At 44.9% G+C, this 26,490-nt stretch overlaps 1 protein-coding gene across 5 annotated transcripts in view; it reads right to left on the bottom strand.

The window, feature by feature from the left end:
* PUF60 (poly(U) binding splicing factor 60) overlaps window positions 1–25,624 on the bottom strand; it is a 62,921-nt gene extending 37,297 nt beyond the window's left edge. Inside the window, exons 1-4 of one of the 5 annotated variants that reach the window (XM_078773233.1) lie at window positions 25,536–25,613; window positions 24,569–24,775; window positions 19,938–20,144; window positions 15,401–15,607 (exon numbers count right to left, since the gene is read on the bottom strand). In XM_078773233.1, the coding sequence (XP_078629359.1) occupies window positions 15,401–15,607; window positions 19,938–20,144; window positions 24,569–24,691 (537 nt within the window). In that variant the 5' untranslated portion in view covers window positions 24,692–24,775; window positions 25,536–25,613. Of the gene's footprint in view, window positions 1–15,400; window positions 15,608–15,916; window positions 16,000–19,937; window positions 20,145–24,568; window positions 24,776–25,531 lie in introns of those variants that run through there. The other 4 variants (XM_078773232.1, XM_078773237.1, XM_078773235.1 and 1 more) reach the window with 4 other exon arrangements.
* Between the last annotated feature and the right edge of the window lie 866 nt (window positions 25,625–26,490).

Here is a 26,490-nt window from a genome sequence, read left to right as displayed (position 1 = left end):
ACCCAATCAGGGCCACATGTTGACTACGACTAGAGAGGGGAAGTCCGCAAGCCATGCGTGGAGATTTCCATGGATAATTGGATACCATAGGAGGAGACTTTGGTGAGCAGAGCGGGGTGCCAGACCGTATCGAAGGCACGTGATATGTCAAGGGAGACAGCTCTAATTTACTGTTTGGCATTGAGCACCTCCATCCATTGTTGAGACAGCAGAAGAAGCATGTCCAGAGTAGAGTGACCTGGTCTGAAACCAAATTGATGATCAGAGATCAAGCCATTGGAGAAGAGGAAAGATTTGATATCCGAAGCAATGATGGATTCCATGACTTTGCTGATAATTGGGAGAAGGCTGATTGGTCTGTGGTTGCAAGGATCTGTTTTTGCACCTTTTTTGTGTAAAGCGGTGATGTTGGCTGATTTCCAAGCTGATGGCAGATGACCTTGAGCAAAAGAGAGGGTGAAGAGAACAGAGAGAGGGAGTGAAAGAGCGGCAGAGCAGGATTTCCGGACCCGTGGGCTGATGCCGTCTGGTCCAGTTGCAGAATCAGAGTCGAGGATTGACAGAAACTTCTCCACCTTGTCAGGAGAAAAGGACACAGAGTCCAGGAGCAGCTGGGTACGACTGGGTACGGTAGGTACAGAGAGGGATGGGTTTGGGACACAAGATTTAGAGGCAAACACAGAGTTGAGGCATTCAGCATTTTCACGTGCAGAGTCAGCTGTGTAGCCGTTTGAGGTAAGGGAGGGGGTGGAGGGGGAACAAACACCAGAAACAGATCTGACCAGACGCCACCAGGATTTGGAAGAGGGAGACAGGTTTGAGAGTTCAGTCTTGAGAGTGGAGAGATATTGTTTCCTGGCTTTCCTGAGCGTGGACACACTTGTTTCGGGCTTTGTGAAAGGAAAAGAGATTTCCTTCCGTTGGATTTGCCTTCCAGGAGGCGAAGGCAAGTTGTTTCAGGGAAACCGCCTCACCACAAGATGATGGACGACCACAAGTACCATGGACGGGAGGAAGGGTATGTCAACTGAAGACGAGATGGGATAAATCTGTGCATGAGAGAGAGCAATTTACTTTGGAAGAATTCCTCGGATGAGTTGATGTCATAGGCAGTAGAGATGGGAGACCAGTCCAGATGATTGATGGCTGCTTGAAGACCGTGCCAGTTGGCCTGAGTGAAATGCCAGACTCGTCGACGCTGAGGAGGCTCTCTGGGAATGGCCAGAGAGATGTCCACTTTAAGAAGCACATGATCAGATGAGCCGATTGGAGCAGAAGAAGAGCAGCAGACATTTGCAGGGAAGTTTGCAGAAGGAATTTGCAGGGAACCTTAAAATGGTGTGCGTTTAAGACATGGAAATTCTTTTGGATTATTTGCAGTTAATTAGCCTAATAAATTCAGAAGATAATGATGATTTTGCTGTCACACCACACATCAGAAAGCTCTGGTGGAACTCTACAAAAAAAAACACACGAGTCGCGAGTTGCACGTCGGCACGTACACGCGCACACGAAACCCTATATCTGTGCAACCACTCGCGAAGAAAAGCATCACTTTCCAAAGAGACATGAAGATGCTTTAAAGCAAGAAGGTGAGAAGGTGCTAATTGTCTCACCACTATCAAAGACAATACTCCAAAGGAGAAAACTACACATGGAAACCTGAGGCATGGGGGGTTAAAGGTAAGGGTGAACGGTTCAGGAACCAGCTGAAAAAAAACGAAACTGGCCACTGGGGTGGAGAGAGTCCCCCTTGATAAATTCGAGGTGTGTGTGTGTGTTTTAGTGTGTGTGTGTGTGTTTTAGTGTGTGTGCGTTTTAGTGTGTGTGCGTTTTCGTGTGTGTGTGTTTTAGTGTGTGTGTGTGTGTGTGTGTGTGTGTTTCGTGTGTGTGTGTTTTTTGTGTGTGTGTGTGTGTGTGTGTGTGTGTGTGTGTGTGTGTGTGTGTGTGTGCGCGTGTGTGTGTGTGTAAGGAAAAGAGATTTCCTTCCGTTGGATTTGCATACCCATGGGTTCAGATCCAGCCCCTTTCTTTGCAAATTTGTTTCTGCACATGTACGTGTTTGATTGGGTCCAGAACATGTGCAGGAATAAATTAACAACTGCACGAAGATGCGGAAACATCTTCAGGTTCATTGATGATTTGTTGGCAATTAATGATGGATTTATATTTGAGCAGCTTCATGATGATATATATCCAAAAGAACTTGAATTAAAAAATGAAAACCAAACTTCCACTTCAGTTTCCTTTTTAGAATTACAAATTGACATCATAATAATAAATTTCACACCAAATTATTTGATAAACGAGATGCATTTCCATTCCACATTGTCCGAATGCCTTTCTTAGACAGCAACATTCCCAAAAAGCTATTTTATGGTACGGTTGCAGGTGAAATAATTCGGACTTTGAGAGCAACCACACACAGCTCTGAACTGGTCAATAGATTACAACAACTAGTCAGACGTATGTTAGCGCAGGGAGCTACAGTCGGTCGATTAAAACAAGTTTTCTTTAAAATCACAAAACACCAAATCGAATTAGTGAAATACAATACGAATAGTAAAAATATTATTCATGAGATCTTTATGTAAATAAACAAACAAAAAAAAATGTAATGTTTATGTTTTGTTATGTAAATACAGTACAATATAATAATTAAATATACTACAAATCAATGTTGCTAGGAATCAGTGGTTGCTCGGATACGACAGCATGCCAAACACCGTTATAAATGACAGTTTGAACATTCGAAGTGTACAATATAATATTATTATATTACAGTACAATATAATACAAGTACAGTACAATATAATATTATTCATGAGATCTTTATGTAAATACAGTACAATATAATAATTAAATATACTACAAATTAATGTTGCTAGGAATCAGTGGTTGCTAGGATACAGCAGCATGCCAAAAACCAATATAAATGACAGTTTGAACATTTGAAGTGCAGTTTGATAGAAAGGTAGGTGGTGTGGTCATGTTGGTTGGTCGATTGATGTATTTAAGGGTAAGATGTGAATGATTTAATGATATTATCATATTATAGAGTGTGTAAGGAAAGTTATAAATATATGATAATACATTAAATCCTATTGCAAGTAAAGTTGGAATAAGTGATGTTGCATTGATGGGTTGACTGACTGCCTGGACGCAACTGAGGTTGTGGATCTACTGATTTACCATCTATTGATGTGGATCCATGATCGAGGTTGTGGATCCGCCGTTTGGAGAGGTCCTGGGCTGAAAGGATTGAAACCTCGAGGAAGAACGGTGCCCAGCTGATGATCCATGCAGTCGGGAAACTAGTCAGTTGCTTACGGGTTAACGTTCTTGCTTTAGGTGGAGAAACTATGTTTGAGGTTTACAATTTAAATAAAGTTGAATATGGGATGTTGTAAAATTAACATCATTTACAACAATCCTTTAAATTATTTAAGTTTAGGAACAACCGATACTGTACAATTAATTGTGTGTGTGTGTGTGTGTGTGTGTGTGTGTGTGTGTGTGTGTGTGTGTGTGTGTGCCGAGTCACACTAGTACACTGTAACCCCGATATAACGAACTGCTCGGGAGACATAAAAAAAGTTCGTGATTTTGAAGTGTTCGTAATACTGAATAACGTACGAATCACCATACTATCACACCTATTTATATGCAAAACAACAAACTCTTTGTATTGTTCATTCATGTACATTTTATTGTTCGATTGTACGAATAAAAAACTTTAAAAAGCATTGCTGTTGTGTCATTGTTTAAAAGTTCATGTATAAATAAAATGTTCAAGTACATGTAATATTCACCGAATGTTCAATTTACTGCGTGAAGAAACTGGTAATCTTGGATTGTTTACTCTTGGAGGTGGCGTTTTCTTTGCGTGCATAAGATAATAGCTGACGGAGCTGTAAAACTTTAATGATGTCGACTGGTTGCCCTTCAAACCAGGAAAGTGCTGTTTCAAGTCCGGCAATTACATCAGATGTTGCTGTAACTTCTTGTGGTTCCATTGGTGTCATCAGAGTCACTTTCGATGTCACACTGAAGTGTTGTTTCACGAACGGAGGCGATAATTTCTTCATCGGGCATCGAACTTGTCACGGGAACGTCTTCATCGACGTCCACCCATTATCTTGCAAGATTATCCAAATCTTCGCCATTAACTTCAGCAATGTGCTGTAAATCTCTGGCAATTTCCATAAAAGGACATTGTCACTCTCATCAAACTCAGGATCGGTATTTTCTTCATTGGCTGCGTCATCAACAGGATAAATGGCGGCACCGAGTGATTTCTTCTAGCACTTGTTGACCGTTGGCGGCGCTATATCAGCCCAGGCTTCTCCAGTGACATAAATCATTTCCTTGATGTCCAGGGTTTTCAAAAAGTTGGGTTTCTGCTGGGTGGGCGGGACAGTTGTCAATCAATAAGATTGCTTTCTGCTCCAAACCACGTCGACGAAGAAAAGATCGAACAGATGGGACAAACTCTTCATGAAACCATTTCTTGAAAATGTCCGATGTCATCCAGGCGTTGTTGGTGTGACAATAACTTATTGGTAGGGTTTCTTGATTCACGTGCTTGAGACAGCGTGGATTCTGGAACTTGCCGATGCATAACAGACGCAGTTTATGCTCACCGGAGGCGTTCGTACCAACTAAAATTGTCACACGATCTTTGTATTTCTTGTAGCCAGTTGTACGTTGTTCTTCTTTCCTGGAAGCGAGTGTTCTGTCTGGTAGGCACTTGAAAAAAAGTCCTGTTTCATCTGCGTTGTAAATCTGATCGGGACTGTAACCTTCAGATTCGATAATGTTTCTCAGTTCTGGAATGAACTCGGCAGCCGCTGGATCGTCACATGACTTGTCTTCCCCGGAAATCTTGAGTGCGTGTATACCATGACGATTTTTCCACCGATAGAGCCACCCAGTGGACCCGGTGAATTTTCTGTCCTCACCATGCATTTCTTTTGATAATGCTATAGCTTTCTCCTGGTGCCTGGTGTTGGGCTAGTGGCTAGGGTGCCAGCTTGGGATCTTGGGATCCTGGGTTCGAATCCCGGTCGATCGCTGAATTAACGCCAGGGGGGTTGACTCAGCCTATCATCCTTCCGAGGTCGGCTAATTGAGTACCAGTTCACTGGTAATTCCCTGTTTGTCGTAAAAAGGCGACAAAAAGGGTTGGCGGCAGGAAGGGCATCCGGCCGTAAAACATTGCTTCAAAAAGGGGACCAAAAAAACCAACAACAACCACGGTCCCCGAAAAAGGCCAACCCCCGCTTGCGGGGAAAAATGGCCTCTAAAGGTGTTGTGTGGGTTTTTTTTTGTTTTTTTTCTCCATAACTATAGGGCCGGAAATCGGTATGTTGGCAGCTCGTTGCTGTTCGAACCATAGATAGACTGCCTGATCGAGATCGCTGTCATTCGCCTGCCGCATTTTCTTCCGCTTCAAACCATCTTGTTGACTGCATTTGTGGACAAATTCCCGTAACTCCTTTTCCTTTCCTTTGAACGTTGATATGCTGCTCTTAGGAATGCCGTATTCTCTGGAAAGGTTTGCTGCTTTCTCACCAAGACTGAGACGATCAATGATACAGAGCTCGTCTTCAACTGACAAGATCTTGCGTTTACGGGACGGTGTAGCCATATTGATTTGCCTTACGTTAAACAATAGAATCTCATTAAATATGCGGGGGACAGGAAGTTCGTTCGTTATATCCGGAAGTTCGAAGTTCGTAATATCCGGAAGTTCGTAATACTGGTGTTCGTTATAGCGGGGTTCCAGTGTAATAATAAGACTGAAAACAAACAAACAAAAAAATACCTATTTAGGTATCCCCTCCTCCCCCCACCCTGTATACCTCCTCAGACCCCAATTTTTGTAATGCCTTGAACAAACATTGGTACATCACGGGTGATGAAGGTTGTGGTCAAGGTTCATCAGAATTGCGTTTGTAGTTTCTGAGAAGAAAGCAAATACCTATTATTTTGGGGGGCAACCCCCTGTAGACCTCCAACGGGGTGGATTTTTTGAGGGTTCAAAGCTGGATCCACTTAGCCCCCCCCCCCTCCCCCCAAAGACCCCTCCATTTTTCAAATTTCTTAGTGCCGTGAACAAAACCGGTACATCATGGGGGATGAAGGTTGTGGTCAAGTTTCATCGAAATAATGTGTGTAGTTTCAGAGGAAAAAGCAAATTCCTATTTTGAGGGGTCAAACCTGGATCCACTTTGACCCCGGTAAATCCACTTAGACCCCGATCTTTTGCCGTGAACAAATTTAGTCACAACGCAGACAAATATAATTTGTGCCAAGTTTGTTCACCATCCTTTCAGTGGTTTCAGAGAAGAAGTTACAATTACAAGTGTTTATTGACTGACGGACTGACGGACGACGCGCCATCGCATAAGTTCCCCTGAACTTCGTTGCAGGTGAGCTAGAAGTCTGGCTCTAATGGGGTCTGCAGGTGAGGGGGGTGGGAGCAGTTGCCCCCCCCCCCCAAAATAGTTTTTTATTTTGTTTTGTTTGGTTATTTAAAGTCTTATAATTACGTTAGTATAATTGTACATCTTGCCCTGTCTCCTAGCAACCACTGAAATTGGTTTAAAATACCGTGATACTGTTTAAAATACCTTTAATCAGTGTAGTATAGTACTTTATTCTACCAGGTGAACACCCAGGGGTATCAAGTACTGCTCAACTGTAGGTTTTTGTTCCGATTCATGCACGACAGCGTTCAAAATATAAAATTCAATTAAAATGAAGATGTTTGTTCCTTGATCATAGAAAAAGAGTGAATCAATTATTTAACTCCGCTTTGCACCTCGTGTGTGGGCCGTGGGGTAATAATATTTTTACCATTTTTATTATCCCCACACTTAAAAATAAAACGAGTAGTCTAGTAGGAAGACTAGGTCCCCCTGCACCCCCCGGAGATATACTTCTAATCAGTGTTTCTAGATTGGAAAAAATGTGTAGAAAATGACTAGCTATGGCCCCAAGCTGAAAAAATGTCCCACATACCATTTTTATGCAAATTACTGCTGCAAATTTTATGCAAAATTATGCAAATTTTATGCAAATTTTTGATGAGGAGTAGAGTTGAGGGGTCTTTGAGGGCTTCATCGAGGTGCTCTCGGTTGCAAGACTGGGTCATTCTGAGAAGCACAGCAGGGTCAGAGATCATGATGTTCTCCTCCTCAGTGAATCTCTCCATCAACAGCCTCTCCATTGCCTCACACACTGTTTTGAGGCAAAAGAGGGACTTTGCGTAGGCCTTTCCACTGAGAACACCTTTGAGAGATCCACTTGTTACTAGTTGTGCCTCAAAGAGAATCTCTGCATATCCAGAACCACGCATCTTGTGTCCAGTGAGCATCCCGATGTAGTTCATGGATGTGTGGAAGGGTCCAATCGTTACTACATGACTAGCAAATTCATTTGGCCAGCGCCAGATGATGGGAAGGGCTTTCATGCAGACACCCAGATCAAATGTATTCAGGACCCATCTCTGACCCACCTCAGCAGTTGCTGCCTCGGAATGCTTCAGTAGCTCACGAACAACTGCGTTGTCTGTGATCGGTCTGTGCCTGGTGCCTGCATGGCATGGCAATGGCCTGCAGCCTGTGCCTGGGCTAGGGGGTTTCACCTCTGCAACTGGTTCTCCCCCACCCAGCAAATCAACAGTCGACTACTGCACGCCTATCCACCAACCGATCACAGACAACGCAGTTGTTCGTGAGCTACTGAAGCGTTCCGAGGCAGCAACTGCTGAGGTGGGTCAGAGATGGGTCCTGAATACATTTGATCTGGGTGTCTGCATGAAAGCCCTTCCCATCATCTGGCGCTGGCCAAATGAATTTGCTAGTCATGTAGTAACGATTGGACCCTTCCACACATCCATGAACTACATCGGGATGCTCACTGGACACAAGATGCGTGGTTCTGGATATGCAGAGATTCTCTTTGAGGCACAACTAGTAACAAGTGGATCTCTCAAAGGTGTTCTCAGTGGAAAGGCCTACGCAAAGTCCCTCTTTTGCCTCAAAACAGTGTGTGAGGCAATGGAGAGGCTGTTGATGGAGAGATTCACTGAGGAGGAGAACATCATGATCTCTGACCCTGCTGTGCTTCTCAGAATGACCCAGTCTTGCAACCGAGAGCACCTCGATGAAGCCCTCAAAGACCCCTCAACTCTACTCCTCATCAAAAATTTGCATAAAATTTGCATAATTTTGCAGCAGTAATTTGCATAAAAATGGTATGTGGGACATTTTTTCAGCTTGGGGCCATAGCTAGTCATTTTCTACACATTTTTTCCAATCTAGAAACACTGATTAGAAGTATATCTCCGGGGGGTGCAGGGGGACCTAGTCTTCCTACTAGACTAGAGGGCATATTGTAGTCGGTTCCATCTGTCTGTCCGTTACGCTATCTCAGCTCCTAAACGGTTGGGCAGAAATTCACCAAACTTTGTAGTCATCATGACCATCACATGCTACGAAGGTGCAAAGTCACCTGGGTCCGTGGGGTGGGGTCAAAAGGTCAAATACAGAAATGCAATTATGAACACATTTTTAGCTCACCTGGAACAAAGTTCAGGGGAGCTTATGCGATGGCGCCTCGTCCGTCCGTCAACACTTGAAACTTCTCCTCCTCCTTCGAGACATTCTGTGGGGACCCCCAGGCAACGGATGCCGCCAGCCAATGGAGACATTGGCATAGTTCCCTACAGAACTACCTCTCCGTGGTGCCGGACCTCTCTGGGCAGCAAAAGCTTTCGATACTGACCTGCCATGTGAGCACCACGGTCTATGATTACATTTCTCATTGTGACTTGTATGAGACCGCCGTTGCGGCCCTGAAAGACATATATGTGAAACCAAGAAGCGCCTTGTATGCCACATGCTTGCAACTCGACGACAGGATCCATCAGAGAGTCCCAAACAATACCTACAGGAGTTGAGACGACTTGGCAAGGATTGCATGATGGAACCGTGAATGGTCATGGAGTCGACTGCTGATCTAATGCGTGATGCATTTGTGGCAGGCATCGCGTTGCTGGCCATTAGGCTGAGATTGCTCAAGAAAACTGCTATGTCGCTTCAGGAAGCATTCGAGCAGGCTCGTGTCTTACGGCTAGCCCATACTCGTGCGGAGGAGTACGGCCGCCCCTACATAACCGCGGGGGTTGTCACCGAGGTTCGCACGGAGCCGGCTCTTACGTCCGGGCAATCTCTCGCCGGTGCAGCCGCTTCTCCAGTAACCGCCGCCGTGCTGCCGGCTTTTGATGAGGAGAGTTTGAGCCGCCAATTCTTCCTCTTCATAGAATGCAAAATGTTATTTATTTGGCAATAAATGGCATGCACGCGCTTTATGCCCTGCACATGATGCTTTGTGCAATAATTGTGGCTGGAAAGGACACTTTGCGAAGGTCTGTCGCGGGGCCAAGACACGGCGCGCGACCCTTGCAGGAACCAACACCTCACGCGCTTCGCGGACCCAGGGATATCGCGCAGTTTGGCAAGCGCGGTGCTACCGGTGCTCATGGAAGGCAAGCCGGCCGAAACGCTGGTGGACACCGGAAGTAGTACAAGCTTCGTCAGTCAAGCTTTGGTGCAGCGCCACGGATGGACCGTGGGACAAGTCACACGCCGAATCTACCTGGCTTCTTTGGGGCCGTGGGTCCGCACGAAGGGCTTGTGTATACTTAACCTGATTGTCAACGACGTGTCGTATCCCGACGCCAGACCCATGATAATGCCCGATTTATGTGCTGACGTGCTTCTCGGACACAATTTCCTGCATAGACATGGTAGGTTAGAAATGCACTTTGGCCAAGGGGAGAATACTCTTTCTGTGTGCGGTCTGGCCGAAATGGCCATCAAACCACCAGCTTTCTTCCAGCTAGTTTGACAGCCGACTGTCAACCACAAACTGTAAAGTCCTGACGGTATACACATGCTGACACGCAGAACATTGCAAATGAGACTAAGCGATTGCTATGGGAGGGTATTATAGAGCCGAGTAGTTCCCCGTGGAGAGCCCAGGTACTCATCGTGCACACGGCCAACCAAAAGAAGTGAATGGTCGTCGATTATTCCCAGACAATCGATCGATTCATGCAGTTAGAAAGCGTATCCCTTACCAAAAATGGATGATCTAGTGCGGGATGTGGCTAAGTACTGCATATTTAGTACCTTGGATTTGAAAAGTGTGTATCATCAGATACCGATACGCGAGTCAGACAGGCCATATACTGGGTTCCAGTCCGAACAACGGCTGTATCAATTTCGTTTCATACCGTTTGGGATGACGAATGGGGTGACTTGTTTCCAACGCGCAATTGATGATATTGTGGCTAAAGAGCAATAAAAAGACATTCCCGTGTACGTGGATAACGTGACTATTTGCGGACATAACCAGGAGGACCACAATGCTAACTTGAAACGATTCTTGGCAGTGGCGCGACAGTTAGATCTGACCTTCAATGAGGATAAGTGTCACGATGCAACTAAGACAATCGACCTCCTCAAGTACACGGTGACCGGGGGCAAGATAAAGCCGGACGCCGAGTGCCTATGGCGCTCAAAATGGCGGCTCCGTGTGATCGGGCGTCCTTGCGGCGTGCCTTCAGGCTATTTGCTCATTATAGCCGGTGGGTACAAGGTTACGCAGAAAAGATTAGGCCTTTGGTGGATTGTAAAGCCTTTCCTCTTAACGATGGCTGCCAAGGAGGCGTTTCAACAACTGAAGGAAAATATAGCGGGGGCGTGCGTGACCTCCATTGACAACACAATACCATTCCTGGTCGAGACAGACGCCTCGGATTGTGCGATTGTGGGGACCCTCACCCAGGGGGGGTCGACCTGTCGCCTTTTTTTCACGAACATTGTCCTTGAGTGAGCGCAGACACTCTGCTATCGAGAAAGAGGCGTATGCAATCGTTGAGTCCGTCAGACGGTGGCGACACTTGCTTCTGGGCAAAAAGTTTGATCTCATGACTGATCAGCAGTCTGTCACATTTATGTACGACCATCTGCACGCTCACCGCATTAAGAATGAGAAGATATCGATATGGCGTGTAGAACAGGCTGATTATTGCTACGATATAGTCTATCGGCCAGGATGCCTTGTCAGGATCTGGCCGCTGATGTCTTGTCTAGACCGATTTGTGCGGGCATGACCTCTGACGACCTGCGGGTCATACACGAATCATTGTATCATCCGGGGGTTACGCGACTTGCACATTTTGTTCGCTGCCGTAACTTGCCCTTCTCGGTGGATGACGTCCGACGATTATGTCGGGCATGCCAGGTGTGTGCCGAGCTTAAGCCTCGTTTTTACAAGCCGGCCGTCCTTGGGAGAGGTTAGGCATAGATTTTGAGGGGCCTCTCCCATCATCGGGGCCGCTCCGATATATGCCGACGGTTGTGGACGAATACTCTCGATTCCATTTTGCATTTCCGTGTTCGGACATGTCATCTGCGACGGTAATTCGCCGTCTCCGTCAGCTCTTCCTATTGTTCGGGTATCCGGCGTTTATCCACTCTGATCGGGGTGCCGCCTTTATGTCTCAGGAGGTGAAGACCTTCCTGGTGGAGCGGGGAATCGCCACCAGTCGGACGACCCGGTATAATCCACAAGGTAATGGGCAGGTGGAGCGATTTAATGGAGTAGTCTGAAAGGCAGTGGAGATGGGGTTGCGGACACGGGCATTGGGACTTCATCAATGGCCTCAGGTTTTGCCCGAGGTTTTACATGCGATTCGTACTTTATTATATACGGCGTCACATGAAACGCCTCATGAGAGAATGTTCCGCAACCAGCAACGCAGAGCGAGCGGTCGGTCGTTGCCCGGGTGGTTGGTAGAGCCGGGGACTGCGTTCTTGAAGCGTTTGGCTCGACAAAGTAACTACGAGCCTTCAGTCGATCGTGTTGACGTGATGGAGGCGAACCCGGAAAACGCTAACGTACGGATGGCTGACAGATGTTTAGTTACGTGTCGGTTCGACATTTAGCTCAGTGTGGAGAGAAATCGGGCACCGGGCCGAGTGAAGGGAATACGGCGGAGCCGAATACCGTGAGCCCGCCTGAACCGCTCATAACCTGCACTTTCGGACCCGGTAACCAAATTGCCCTCTTCGGATCCTACGCTACCCGATGGGGCCGCGATTCACGGCCGTCGTAAGAATCCGATAAGGGTAATTTGGAATCGCCTCGTTCAATGGACTCTGAGCCGGGACTGCGCACTACTGTACTCGAGCCGGGCAAGAGTGTCGCAGGCCGCAACGCTTGGGTTGGTAGAGGAAATCCAACTCAGTGGGGAGCGACGTTTCGTAAACTAGATGCTGTGGGGATATTTTATACTCGTACACATGCGGGCTTGCTGGAACTTTAACTGGTGGGTGAATGTGATGAAATTATGGTTAATAACTGCTGCAGTTCCCTCATCTGGGCTGGTTTGTCGTGAGAGGGGATGGTCTGCAATTGTCTGGCTTCAAGTTGGTAAGAAAGATACCGTGCCTTACATATGACTGGCTTTCATATAATGTATTGATGAACACTTGCTTATAAGATTATTATTCTTTTATAGATGGTGTGGAGTTCGAATAGAATAAAGCTCATGATCTCTGGAGTTTTGTGGACTTGACTTTTACCACAGTCATTACACTAGTTTTAGCCATTTCCAGGTTTCCTTTTTCGACGCTGATAACACAATGCACGTTACCAGGAGAGATCGCATATGGAAGGAACTGACAAAGGGGGGGAGGGAGGGAAAACTATTGGTCTTATGAATAATGACCCTCTTCATCCATTTCTATAGTCACAAGGCAGGTCTTGAGATCAAACACATTATACAGGATGGAGTAAAAGGCCACACACAAAACTAGAATGGCACTCAAGAGAGAGCATACCTCCACCTGGTTGGCCATATCACTCAATGGTGAAGAATCAATTTTAAAATTACACGAGCTGGATCCGGATCTTCTTCAAAATTGAATCGATTCTTCCTTGTCACACACAACCTGTCCAACAAGTTTCGTCCAAATCCATCCATAACTTTTTGAGAAAGCCTGCTATGTTTCGTTTTTTGGCCCGATCTCCCAATGGTGAAGAATCACTTTAAAAACTCTAGTAGCCGGATCCGAATCTGGATCTTCACCAAAATCTAATCATTTCGTCTTTGTCAAATACGCGACATCTCTGCCAAATTTCGTCCGAATCCATCCACAACTTTTTGAGATATTTTGTTCACAAACGGACAGACAAACAGACAGACAGACAGACAGGGGTGAAAACATAACCTCCATCCACCTTTGGTGGCGGAGGTAAAAAGCAAAGGCAGGATCTCAACAAAGTCATTGGGACATTAAGAAATCTTTCAAGAGCAAGTTGAGAGAGAAAATTAAGAAAAGCAAGGTTTTTGCTTCAGATATGAAATCTTTCCTCTTCTCCAATGGCTTGATCTCTGATCAGTGATCATCAATTTGGTTTCAGACCTGGACACTCTACTCTGGACATGCTGCTTCTGCTTTCTCAACAATGGATGGAGGTCCTCAATGCCAAACAGGAAATTAGAGCAGTCTCCCTTAACATATCTCGTGCCTTCGATACAGTCTGGCACCCCGCTCTACTCACCAAACTCTCCTCTTTTGGTATCCATGGAAATCTCCACGCATGGCTGGCGGACTTCCTTGGTATCCATGGAAATCTCCACGCATGGCTGGCGGACTTCCTCTCTAGTCGTAGTCAACGTGTGGCCCTGAATGGGTTTCTCTCATCTCCTCTTCCTGTTCAGGCTGGAGTTCCACAAGGCAGTGTTCTGGGCCCTGTGCTTTTTCTGGTCTTCATCAATGATCTCTCTGACTCTCTTGAAAATCCTCTGTATCTCTTTGCTGATGACTCTACTCTCTGTCGCTCCATTCTTCATCCCTCAGATCGGCAGTCTGCAGCCTCCTCACTCTCTGCAGACCTGGACAAAATCACAGACTGGGCAAACAAGTGGAACATGTCTTTCAATCCTGACAAATCTCACACTCTTACGGTCTCTCCGAAAAGACCGACTGGACAACCCTCCCATCCACTTTCTGAATAATCCTCTCCAATAAGTTCTGTCACTCAAGCTTTTGGGTCTCACTATCTGCCATGATCTTTCCTGGGAAAACCACATTTCAAATCTGGCCTCCAAAGCCAGTCGCCGACTGGGCATCCTCCTTCGTGCAAAGTCCTTCCTTGGCACACCTGAGCTCCTCACCACATACAAGGCTTTCATCCGCAGCTCAATGGAATACTGCTCTCCCCTCTGGGCTGGTGCTCCTGCCTGACACCTAGCTCGCCTTCACGCTGTTGAAACCAAAGCATTCAGAATCATTGGAATCTCCCGCGATGAAGCTAACTCCAAGGGCCTCTCACTCACTCACCGCAGGCAGGTTGGTGGTCTTTCCGTCTTCTACCGACTCCTCTCTGGCCTTGCCCCCCCAGCTCTCTCTGGGCTCTGTCCCGCAAATATTCCTACAGGTCGCACAAGATCTGCCTGCAACCCTCTTATGGTCAAACTGCCAAAGTCAAGACTCTCTGCTCACCTTCACTCCTTCATTCCTCTTTTCTCCCGCCTCTGGAACAAACTCCCTCACTCTCTTCAATCCCACTCCACCCTCCAGGTCTTTAAAACAGCTGTGCACAACCATCTCTTATCTTCCCCCATCCAAACCCTTGATCTTTTCTACCCCAGCTAATTTCACCCCAATTCCACTTTTTTGAAATACCAACTTCTGTCCTGGAAGTCCTTGGTGTCCTTGTGTTTTATACTTCTCCCCCCCCGCCACCCCTTCCCACGCCTCCTCCCCCCCAAGCCCTCTCCCTTCCACACATCTCCCTGCTCTCAAATGTTGTGTTTGTGTGCTTCCCCTTCTCTCCCCATCTTGTTTTCCGCTCCCTCTTTTTATATATTTTGTTTGTCTGGTTGATTTGTTTGTGAAGTAAATGTTAGCTCTTTCACGAGCCTCGATTAAGTATACCAAAAAAAAAAAAAAAAAAAAAAAGTGAGAATATGAAGGAAGAGGAAGAGCGGAGGAAATTGGAGCCGAGAAGAGAGAAAGGGAAAAGTAAAATGGCAGGAGAGTTGTTTCGCTTGGGAAGAATTTATCAGTCCGATATGAGATCAGGAAATGGAGATGGGAGTTGTCAACAATTCCACAGTTTGTGTCTGGAATATGCAGATAGGCTCAGCAACAAATACAAGGGTACAATGTACATAGCCACAAAGCCACCAACTCAATTAATCATTGAAAAATGAAAGAACGTTGTCAACAAGTGAATGAAATAGGCTAACAATCCTCAATTGCAAGTTATTGCAGCAGTACACCTGTAACCAGTAGGCACAATGCCGGTTTACCTTCTGAAGGCTTTCTTGCTGCTCAGTCGTGAGTTGAGGCACCAAACCAAGTCTCATGGACCCAGGGGAAGAGAGACTAGACCCAGAAGCTGCACCTGGGGATGAGACTAATGCGGCACTCATCGCTCCGTTTCCTACAACAGAACCTTGTGAAGATGTACCCTGCGGAGTGCTTCCGCTGTCCAGCCTATCGTGTTCGTCGGATTGCTGCATGTAAAAAAAAAACAAAAAAAACACATGCATACCATATAAAAAGTCAAATAATTGTCTGAGGAGGTCAGACACAAGATTGCAGCCAAGCACGGACAATCTCAAGGCTACAAGTCCATCTCCAGAGACCTTGATGTTCCTGTGTCCACCATACGCAATGTTATCAGGAAGTTTAAGGCCCATGACACTGTAGCCAACCTCCCTGGACGTGGCCGCAAGAGAAAACTTAATCGAATATTGCAGCGAAGGATTGTTCGAATGGTGGAAAAAGCACCTCGATCAACTGCCAAACAGATTCAAGCTCACCTTCATACACAAGGTACGACCGTTTCAACTCACAGCATCCGTCGCCAACTCGATGAAAGGGGGTCTATGGAAGGATCCCACTGCTGAGAGAGACATAAGAAAGTCTGACTGGAGTTTTCCAAAACACACCTGAACAAGCCAAAATCCTTCTGGGAGAATGTGCTGTGGACAGATGAGACCAAATTAGAGCTTTTTTGTACAGCACATCATCTCTATGTTAACAGAAAACAAAATGAAGCGTTCAAAGAAAAGAGCACCTTCCCTACAGTCAAACATGTAGGAGGTTCAGTGATGTTTTAGGGTTGCTGTGCTGCCTTTGGCACCGAGTGCTTTGAATGTGTATGGCATCATGAAATTAGTAGACGACAAAGGCATTTTGGAGTGCAATGTTCAACCCAGTGTCAGAAAGATGGGTCGAAGACCATGGGTCTTGCAGCAGGATACTGACCCCAAACACACTTCAAAAAGCACCCTGGAATGGTTCAAGACAAAATGCTGGATTGTTCTGAAGTGGCCAGCAATGAGTTCAGATCTAAATCCCATTGAACACTTGTGGGGAGACCTGAAAACAGCAGTTGGGAGAAGGCACCCTTCAAATGTGGGAGAACTGGAGCAGTTTGCACAAGAAGAGTGGGACAAACTGCCAGCAGAGAGGTGTAGGATGCTCATTCATGGCTATAAGAAGCACTTGACTGCAGTTATTTTGTCCAAAGGCTGTGGTGCTCCCAAATATTAAGTCTATGGTGTCAATAATTTTGTCAATGCCATTTCTTTTTCTTTTCTGATTTATAAAGATATATTAAGTTCTGAATGAAAAACAAAGGTTCTGTAATATTAACAGCAAAATAAAGAATTGTGGAGACCAAATCCTTTTGTCAATTTCAACTTAATTTTAAGGAAAATTGTGAGTTATTTTTTAAAAGTGCAAGGGTGCCAATATTTTTCGCTATGACTGCATGCTTGTACCGTTCTTGTACAGGAGAAGGCACATGAAAGACTGTGCAAGGAGGAAAATATTCTGTGGTCTGAGGAGATGAAAATTGAAATATTTGGCCTGAATGCAAAGCGCTATGTCGGGCAGAAACCGAGCACAACCTGTCCAACAAGTAAATGTGATGTTTACTGACTTCCAGTCTGTTGGAGGCTAGCTATCTGGACCTATCCCCGAAGAAGGGCCAGGGATGGAATACTCTTTCTCCACCTTCTTGGTTGAGAAGGATCCCAAGTCTAGTAGCCTGTAGGTATGAGTGGGTAGATGGGGATAGAATGGGATGGGTTGGGCACACAAGATTTGAAGGTAAACACAGTTTGGACGTTCTGCCTTACTGTCTTCGAGGGAAAGATTCCTCCACAGCAATAACTGTGGATTTTAGTAAACAGTTTTTGTGCAGTTCTTATTGACCAAAGGTTTTTTCTTATTGACCAAGGTGATGTGGTTTGTTGCAGAACATTGAACTGAAGATAAAATATGGTAGCGATTTACAAATATAAAACGTTTTTGGTTTTCCATTCAAATTCACTGACATTGCAGATAATCTTCTGGAATTCCTCATTCTTTGTCATCCACTTCATCCACAATTATGCCACAAAAGATAAATAAGCCACTGGTGTAGGACAATGCGATGCATTTCATCTGCCACTACCACGTCCATGGGAAATTGGTAATAATTTAAATAGAAAATGCGACGACATCGCCTTCGGTTCAAAGAAGATGCCAAACAGGCCTGGGGTGTCAAGACTGTGACTTATCACGAAAAGCTAATGCACATGAGGTATAACTGTGGTTGAGGCCTGTGAGTTAGGCTTCTCCCAATCCCAATTGTGCATTGAATGCTCTACATTTTTCTGTGCTTTATTTTTGACAAACAGCACAGTATTACAATGAGATCATCAAAATCAAAAGGAGAAAATCAGAAAAACCGGCACCGATTTACTGAGGGACTCAGAATTTATCTGAAAAACACGTGCAATATATACAGAGATGTCTCAGACCTGAGAATGTCATGGCCACAATATTTTTCCCTGGTGGAGCAGGAGTGGAGGGGTTACTGCTCCCCACAGAGGTCGTCGTTGCACTAGTTTTAGCCATTTCCAGGTTTCCTTTTTAAAATCTGACAAGTCAGGAGACGACGATGCTTCACGAGCGAGCGGTATTCAATGACAAAGGACGGACTAAAACCGAAACAGGCCCGGAAATGTCAAAACGAAGGTTATTGACCTTGAAATGATAGAAAATAATGTATAATCAGTTATGAGGTTAGTTAGCTACACAATACCGAAAATTCGGTTCGATTCCAACAACTTTGACCTTTGTGACCTTCAAAGGTCAAAGGTCGAAGATTCGGAAATTTGTTGGAAAACTTGTATTTCATCATGTATGTGATAATAAGATCATGTATGACATTTCACCCTTTCAGGAAGCGAACAATGTAATAAAACCATCAAGAATCGACTTTTCTAAATTTCGTGACCTTGTGACCTTGACGCGAAAATGAAAAATCGAGCTCCGTGGGGCTAGACACATGACATTGACCGAACCAAATACCGAAACCCCCGTCAGCTTCCACCAACTCCCTCGGAGAAGATGTAGCTTGAACTCGATTACCCCCTCAAAATACATCTTTTTCGGGCGTCGCTCCGCCCACAATGGGCGCAATACGCCCACTCTAGGCAGGACACAACGAGATCATGATATCAATCTCCCACCCAAGTTTCATCAAGATCGGATGATATCATCGGGAAGGTATGCTACAGACGGACGGACGGACGGACACAGACAGACAGACAGACAGACAGACAGACAGACAGACAGACACACACACACACACACACACACACACACACACACACACACACACACACACACACACACACACACACACACACACACACACACACACGACGAATATCGAGGTCACTCTGTTTGATAACTCGTGAACCAATAACGCAATGCACATCACCAGGAGAGATCTCATATGGAAGGCACTGACAAGGGAGGGGGGGAGGGGTTAAACTATTGGTCTTATTAATAATGACCCTCTTCACCCATTTTTATAGTCACAAGGCAGGTCTTGAGATCCAACACATTATTCAGGATGGACTAAAAGGCCACACACAAAACAAGAATGGCACTCAGGAGAGAGCACACCTCTGCCTGGTTGGCCATATCACTCAATGGTGAAGAATCAATTTTAAAATTCTACTGGCTGGATCCGGATCAGGATCTTCTTCAAAATTGAATCGATTCTTCCTTGTCTCACACACAACCTGTCCAACAAGTTTCGTCCAAATCCATCCATAACTTTTTGAGACATCCTGTTACGTATCGTTTTTGGCCCCATCTCCCAATGGTGAAGAATCACTTAAAAAACTCTCGTAGCCGGATCCGAATCTGGATCTTCACCAAAATCTAATCATTTCGGCCTTGTCACACACGCTACATCTCTGCCAAATTTCGTCCGAATCCGTCCACAACTTTTTGAGATATTTTGTTCACAGACAGACAGACAGACAGACAGATAGATGGACAGGAGTGAAAACCTAACCTCCATCTACTTTTGGTGGCAGAGGTAAAAGGTAAAGGCAGGATCTCAACAAAGTCATTGGGACATTTAGAAATCTTTCGAGAGCAAGTTGATAGAGAACATTAAGAAAAGCAAGGTAAAAAGCGAGAATATGAAGGAAGAGGAAGAGCGGAGGAAATTGGAGCTGAGAAGAGAGAAAGGGAAAAGTACAATGGCAGGAGAGGTGTTTCGTTTGGGAAGAACTTTTCAGTCCTATATGGGAAGATCAGGAACATTGGGATGGGAGTTGTCAACAATTCCACAGTTTTGTGTATGTAATATGTAGATAGGCTTAGCAACAAATATGAGAGTACATAGACATAATGCCGCCAACTCAATTAGTCATTGAAAAATGAAAGAACGATGTCAACAAGTGAATGAAATAGACGAACAATCCTCAATTGCAAGTTAATGCATCGCAGTACACCTGTGACCAGATAGGCACAATGCCGGTTTACCTTCTTCAGGCTTTCTTGCTGCTCAGTGGTGAGTTGAGGCAGCAAACCCAGTGTCATGGACCCAGGGGAAGAGAGACTAGACCCAGAAGCTGCACCTGGGGAGGAGACTAATGCCGCACTCATCGCTCCGTTTCCTACAACAGAACCTGGTGCAGATGTACCCTGCGGAGTGCTTCCGCTGTCCAGCCTATCGTGTTCGTCGGATTGCTGCACATAAAAAAACAAAAAAAACACATGCATTGCATACCATATAAAAAAGCCAGAGAATTGTCTGAGGAGGTCAGACACAAGATTGTAGCCAAGCATGGACAATCTCAAGGATACAAGTCCATCTCCAGTGACCGTGATGTTCCTGTGTCCACCATACGCAATGTTATCAGGAAGTTTAAGGCCCATGACACTGTAGCCAACCTCCCTGGACGTGGTAGCATGAGAAAACTTGATCAAAGATTGCAGCGAAGGATTGTTCGAATGGTGGAGAAAGCACCCCGATCAACTGCCAAACAGATTCAAGCTCACCTTCATACCCAAGGTACGACAGTTTCAACTCAAACCATCCGTCGCCAACTCGATGAAAGGGGGCTATGGAAGGATCCCCTGCTAAGAGAGAGACAGAAGAAAGTCTGACTGGAGTTTTCCAAAACACACCTGAACCAGCCAAAATCCTTCTGGGAGAATGTGCTGTGGACAGATGAGACCAAATTAGATCTTTTTTTGTAAAGCACATCATCTTCATGTTTACAGAAAACAAAATGAAGCCTTCAAAGAAAAGAACACCTTCCCAACAGTTAAACATGTAGGAGGTTCAGTGATGTATTGGGGTTGCTGTGCTGCCTTTGGCACCAAGTGCCTTCAATGTGTGCAAATAATGAATGAATGATTGTGCATGGCATCATGAAATCAGGAGATTACCAAGGCATTATGGAGTGCAATGTTCAACCCAGTGTCAGTAAGCTGGGTCTCTGTCGAAGGCCATGGGTCTTGCAGCAGGATACTGACCCCAAACACACTTCAAAAAGCACCCAGGGGTGGTTCAAGACAAAACGCTGGATTGTTCTGTAGTGGCCAGCAATGAGTTCAGATCTAAATCCCATTGAACACCTGTGGGGAGATCTGAAAACAGCAGTTGGGAGAAGGCACCCTTCAAATCTGGGAGAACTGGAGCAGTTTGCACAAGAAGAGTGGGCCAAGCTGCCAGTAGAGAGGTGTAGGAAGCTCATTCATGGCTTTCGGAAGCGCTTGGCTGCATTTATTTTGTCCAAAGGCTGTGGTGCTCCCAAATATTAAATTGAGGGTGTCAAAAATTTTGTCAATGCCATTTCTTTTTCTTTTCTGATTTATAAGGATATATTAAGTTCTGAATCAAAAACAAAGGTTCTGTAATATTAACAGTAAAATAAAGAATTGTGGAGACCAAATACTTTTGTCAATTTCAACTTAATTTGAGAGAAAAAACCAAAAAAACCACCTTTAGAGGCCATTTTTTCCCCGCAAAGCAGGGGTTGGCCTTTTTCGGGGACCGTGGTTGTTGTTGTTTTTTGGTCCCCTTTTTGAAGCAATGTTTTACGGCCGGATGCCCTTCCTGATGCCAACCCTTTTTGCCGCCTTTAACGACAAACAGGTAATTACCAGTGAACTGGTATTCAATTAGCCGACCTCGGAAGGTATGACAGGCTGAGTCAACCCCCCTGGCGTTAATTCAGCGATCGACCGGGATTCGAACCAAGGATCCTAGGATCCTAAGCCGGAATTTGAGAGAAAATTGTGAGTTATTTTTTTAAAGTGCAAGGGTGCCAATATTTTTGGCTTCGACTGCATGCTTGTACCATTCTTGTACAGGAGAAAACACATGAAAGACTGTGCATGAAGGACAAGATTCTGTGGTCTGAGGAGATGAAAATTGAAATATTTGGCCTGAATGCAAAGCGCTATGTCTGGCAGAAACCGAGCACAACCTGTCCAACAAGTAAATGTGATGTTTACTGACTTCCAGACTGATGGAGGCTAGCTATCTGGACCTATCCCTGAAGAAGGGCCAGAGATGGAATACTCTCTCCACCTTCTTGGTTGAGAAGGATCCCAAGTCTAGTAGCCTGGAGGTATGAGTGGGTAGATGGGGATAGAATGGGATGGGTTGGGCACACAAGATTTGAAGGTAAACACAGTTTGGACGTTCTGCCTTACTGTCTTCGAGGGAAAGATTCCTCCACAGCAATAACTGTGGATTTGAGTAAACAGTTTTTGTGCAGTTCTTATTGACCAAGGTGATGTGGTTTGTTGCAGAACATTGAACTGAAGATAAAATATGGTAGCGATTTACAAATATAAAACGTTTTTGGTTTTCCATTCAAATTCACTGACATTGCAGATAATCTTCTGGAATTCCTCATTCTTTGTCATCCACTTCATCCACAATTATGCCACAAAAGATAAATAAGCCACTGGTGTAGGAGAATGCGATGCATTTCATCTGCCACTACCACGTCCATGGGAAATTGGTAATAATTTAAATAGAAAATGAGACAAAGATGTACATGAGGTATAACGGTGGTTGAGGCCTGTGACTTAGGCTTCTCCCATTCCCAATTGTACATCGAATGCTCTACATTTTTCTGTCCTTTATTTTTGACAAACAGCACAGTATTACAATGAGATCATCAAAATCAAAAGGAGAAAATCAGAAAAACCACCACCGATTTACTGAGGGACTCAGAATTTATCTGAAAAACACGTGCAATATATACAGAGATGTCTCAGACCTGAGAATGTCATGGCCACAATATTTTTCCCTGGTGGAGCAGGAGTGGAGGGGTTACTGCTCCCCACATCGGTCGTCGTTGCACTAGTTTTAGCCATTTCTAGGTTTCCTTTTTAAAATCTGATAATAACACAATGCACATTACCAGGAGATTTCATTTCGAAGGCACTGACAAAAAGGGGGAGGGAGGGAAAACTATTGGTCTTATTAATAATGACCCTCTTCATGAATTTTTAGTCACAAGGCAGGTCTTGAGATCCAACACATTATACAGGATGGAGTAAAAGGCCACACACAAAACAAGAATGGCACTCAGGAGAGAGCACACCTCTGCCTGGTTGGCCATATCACTCAATGGTGAAGAATCGATATTAAAATTCTACTAGCTGTAACTGGATCCGGATCTTCTTCAAAATTGAATCGATTTTTATTCCTTGTCACACACACAACCTGTCCAACAAGTTTCATCCTGATCCATCCATAACTTTTTGAGATATCCTGCTATGTATCGTTTTTGACCCCATCTCCCAATGGTGAAGAATCACATTAAAAATTCTAGTAGCCAGATCCGAATCTGGATCTTCACCAAAATCTAATCATTTCGTACTTGTCACATACGCTACATCTCTGCCAAATTTCGTCCGAACCCCTCCGCAACTTCTCGAGATATTTTGTTCACAAACGGACAGACAAACAGACAGACAGACAGACAGACAGGGGTGAAAACATAACCTCCATCCACCTTTGGTGGCAGAGGTAAAAAGTAAAGGCAGGATCTCAACAAAGTCATTGGGACATTTAGAAATCTTTCGAGAGCAAGTTGAGAGAGAACATTAAGAAAAGCAAGGTAAAGTGCGAGAATATGAAGGAAGAGGAAGAGTAGGAAATTGGAGCTGAAAAGTGAGAAAGGGAAAAGTACAATGTCAGGAGAGTTGTTTCGTTTGGGAAGAATTTTTCGGTCCGATATGGGAAGATCAGGAAATGGAGATGTGAGTTGTCAACAATTCCACAGTTTTGTGTATGTAATATGTAGATAGGCTCAGCAACAAATACGAGAGTACATCTATCTATAATTCCAGTAATCTCTGTGTGTTTGTTTGTACGTTTGTACGTTTGTACGTTTGTTTGTTTGTCTGTGACCGCTGTTTCTCGACAACTACCGGTCCGATATACTTTAAACTTGCCAGGTATATTGCTGGGGACCCGAGGATGTGCCTTTTCAAGGTTTTAAATTAATCGGACAAGTACTTACCGAGCTATGGCGATTTAGCCGTTCGCCGTTCGCTTTGGCTTTGCGAATGGACCAAACCATTCATGTAAATAGAGGGGGGGGGGGGTGTTCTGTGGTCGTTCGCTTTGGCTTTGCGAATGGACCAAACCATTCATGTAAATAGAGGGGGGGGGGTTCTGTGGTCGTTCGCTTTGGCTTTGCGAATGGACCAAACCATTCATGTAAATAGAGGGGGGGGTTCTGTGGTCGTTGCGAATGGACCAAACCATTCATGTAAATAGAGGGAGGGGGGTTCTGTGGTCGTTACTGCCACGTGATTTCAAAGTTTTTTTTTGTTGTTGTTGTTTGCACGCATGTTTTTTTGCACCCACGTACGGCAACGCCCTAGGATGTTTACACACACACACCCCTACACAAATTTTTTTTTTTTTTTTTGGCAAGGAACGGGCACCCACGTACGGGCACGTCCTAGCTTATATATAGTACGGGCATGCCCTAGTAGCCACAATGCCGCCAACTCAATTAATCATTGAAAAATGAAAGAACGTTGTCAACAAGTGAATGAAATAGGCTAACAATCCTCAATTGCAAGTTAATGCATCGCAGTACACCTGTGACCAGATAGGCACAACTCCGGTTTACCTTCTGAAGGCTTTCTTGCTGCTCAGCTGTGAGTTGAGGCAGCAAACCCAGTGTCATGGACCCAGGGGAAGAGAGACTAGACCCAGAAGCTGCACCTGGGGAGGAGACTAATGCCACACTCATCGCTCCGTTTCCTACAACAGAACCTGGTGCAGATGTACCCTGTGGAGTGCTTCCGCTGTCCAGCCTATCGTGTTCGTCGGATTGCTGCACGCAAAAAAACAAAAAAACACATGCATTGCATACCATATAAAAAAGCCAGAGAATTGTTGTAAGCAACAGGTGCATCGTCATAGCACATACGACCAAATATTAAATCATCAATTACAAAAACATTTCATCAAATAAGGCTTCGGCAAAAGAGTAAGTTTTAAATAAACATGATGTCGGTCCTAGGAAAAGGAACATTTGCAACTCGCTGATATACTAATTAATGACAAGTGAGGATACTTGATGGGGTGGGAGGCAACCTCCATACAACAAACACAATCACAAGCATCCCCCACAAGAAGATGATCAGCAGCAACAGAAGCCCCATGATGGAATGGCACTGGAGGCACTGCCCGCATAACTGATATACCCAAGGGCAGGTGATGGGATGGTATTATATTTCATGAAATGGGAAGGCCATCGAACAACAAGCATCTGAAGTTTGGCCTTTAAGCTCTGCTCAGCAGAATGCTGTGATATCATTCAGCATGGCAAACTCTTTGAGAAAGTCTACTTTTGACCAGGTCGAATGGAATAAAAGGAGGAGTTGTGAGTAAATTTAGATGCCATAAGTAGAGATGTAAGAAATCGTTAATTATGCCCATGGAGTTCAGTCTTGTTTGTTTGTACCCAGCACAGAGCCGCAGGGTAGCATCATTGGCTGGGGGCGCAGAGGCGCCACTGATGCAATGCCCTCTGCTGCTCGTTTGTGCAGGAATTTGGAATTTGTGCAGGATGCTGGTGATACCTCACCTACTTTTCAGGAAGGACACCGTGGGATCTTTAATATCAGCCAACGGACGCCAGCAGACGAAATGCCCATTCAACATCCACCTGAGGCATGGCACACACATCGATAAATCACCCTGCCTGTGAAACACCAGGATGACAATTTGTAGCTGGGTCGGGATTCAAACCCAGGCCAGACAGCTTAGAGGCGAGTGTGCGTATCTCTAGGCCACCCTGCCACGGAGTTCAGTGATGATGCGCAAAGCAGTGAGAGGAGAGTGGAAACTAAAATAAACAGACAGACCAAGGGAAAGACTATCCTTTTAGGTCTTTAGATGTTGGACACTGATCATCACCAGCATCCCAATCTTTTGAGGTGTGTTCCACATTAACAAAGGAGTCAGATTTATCTTAAGAAACTTTACAATGACTTTAGTTGCAATAAAAGGTGTACGAACTGCTTAATAAGTATGCGGCAGTGCACCATTTAAGTGCTCAGAATGCTTATTTATTGTAAATCGTGGTTCATTATTAGCAAACTTCTATCCACAAGAAAGACAAAAAAATTATACGAGTGCAAATCCAAAGGCACTCCTTCATATCTCTGCGTACAAACAATATTCATGTATTTGTGAAGATCCACATTCAAAACTGATGTCACCACCAACTAGTATAGGTGACCTGAGGTCTACCTTGATGGGATAGTCATGGTGGTGCCTTCATTCTTAAATCACATTCCTTTCTTTTTGCGAATGTTTTATCAAACTGAGATTGAAGAAGAAATTTGGCCTGCTCATTACTGAGGCCTACACCATTACTGAGGCCTGGATCAGGATTCAAGAACCGGACTGAAATTCCATCAGACCGGGATTTAAGAACAAGTTTGGCTTGCTCATTGCTGAGGCCAGGACCGGGATTCAAGAACTGGATCGCGATTCCTTCAAACCGGGAAAATGAGGCCAGGATTCAAGAACAAATTTGGC

This window comes from Myxine glutinosa, chromosome 2 (genome assembly GCF_964187855.1).
Source record: "Myxine glutinosa chromosome 2, kmMyxGlut1.1, whole genome shotgun sequence".
NCBI classification, from domain to species: Eukaryota; Metazoa; Chordata; class Myxini; order Myxiniformes; family Myxinidae; genus Myxine; species Myxine glutinosa.
The sequence above is the reverse complement of the archived record's forward strand: the minus strand, read 5'-3'. Positions and strand labels throughout refer to the sequence as shown.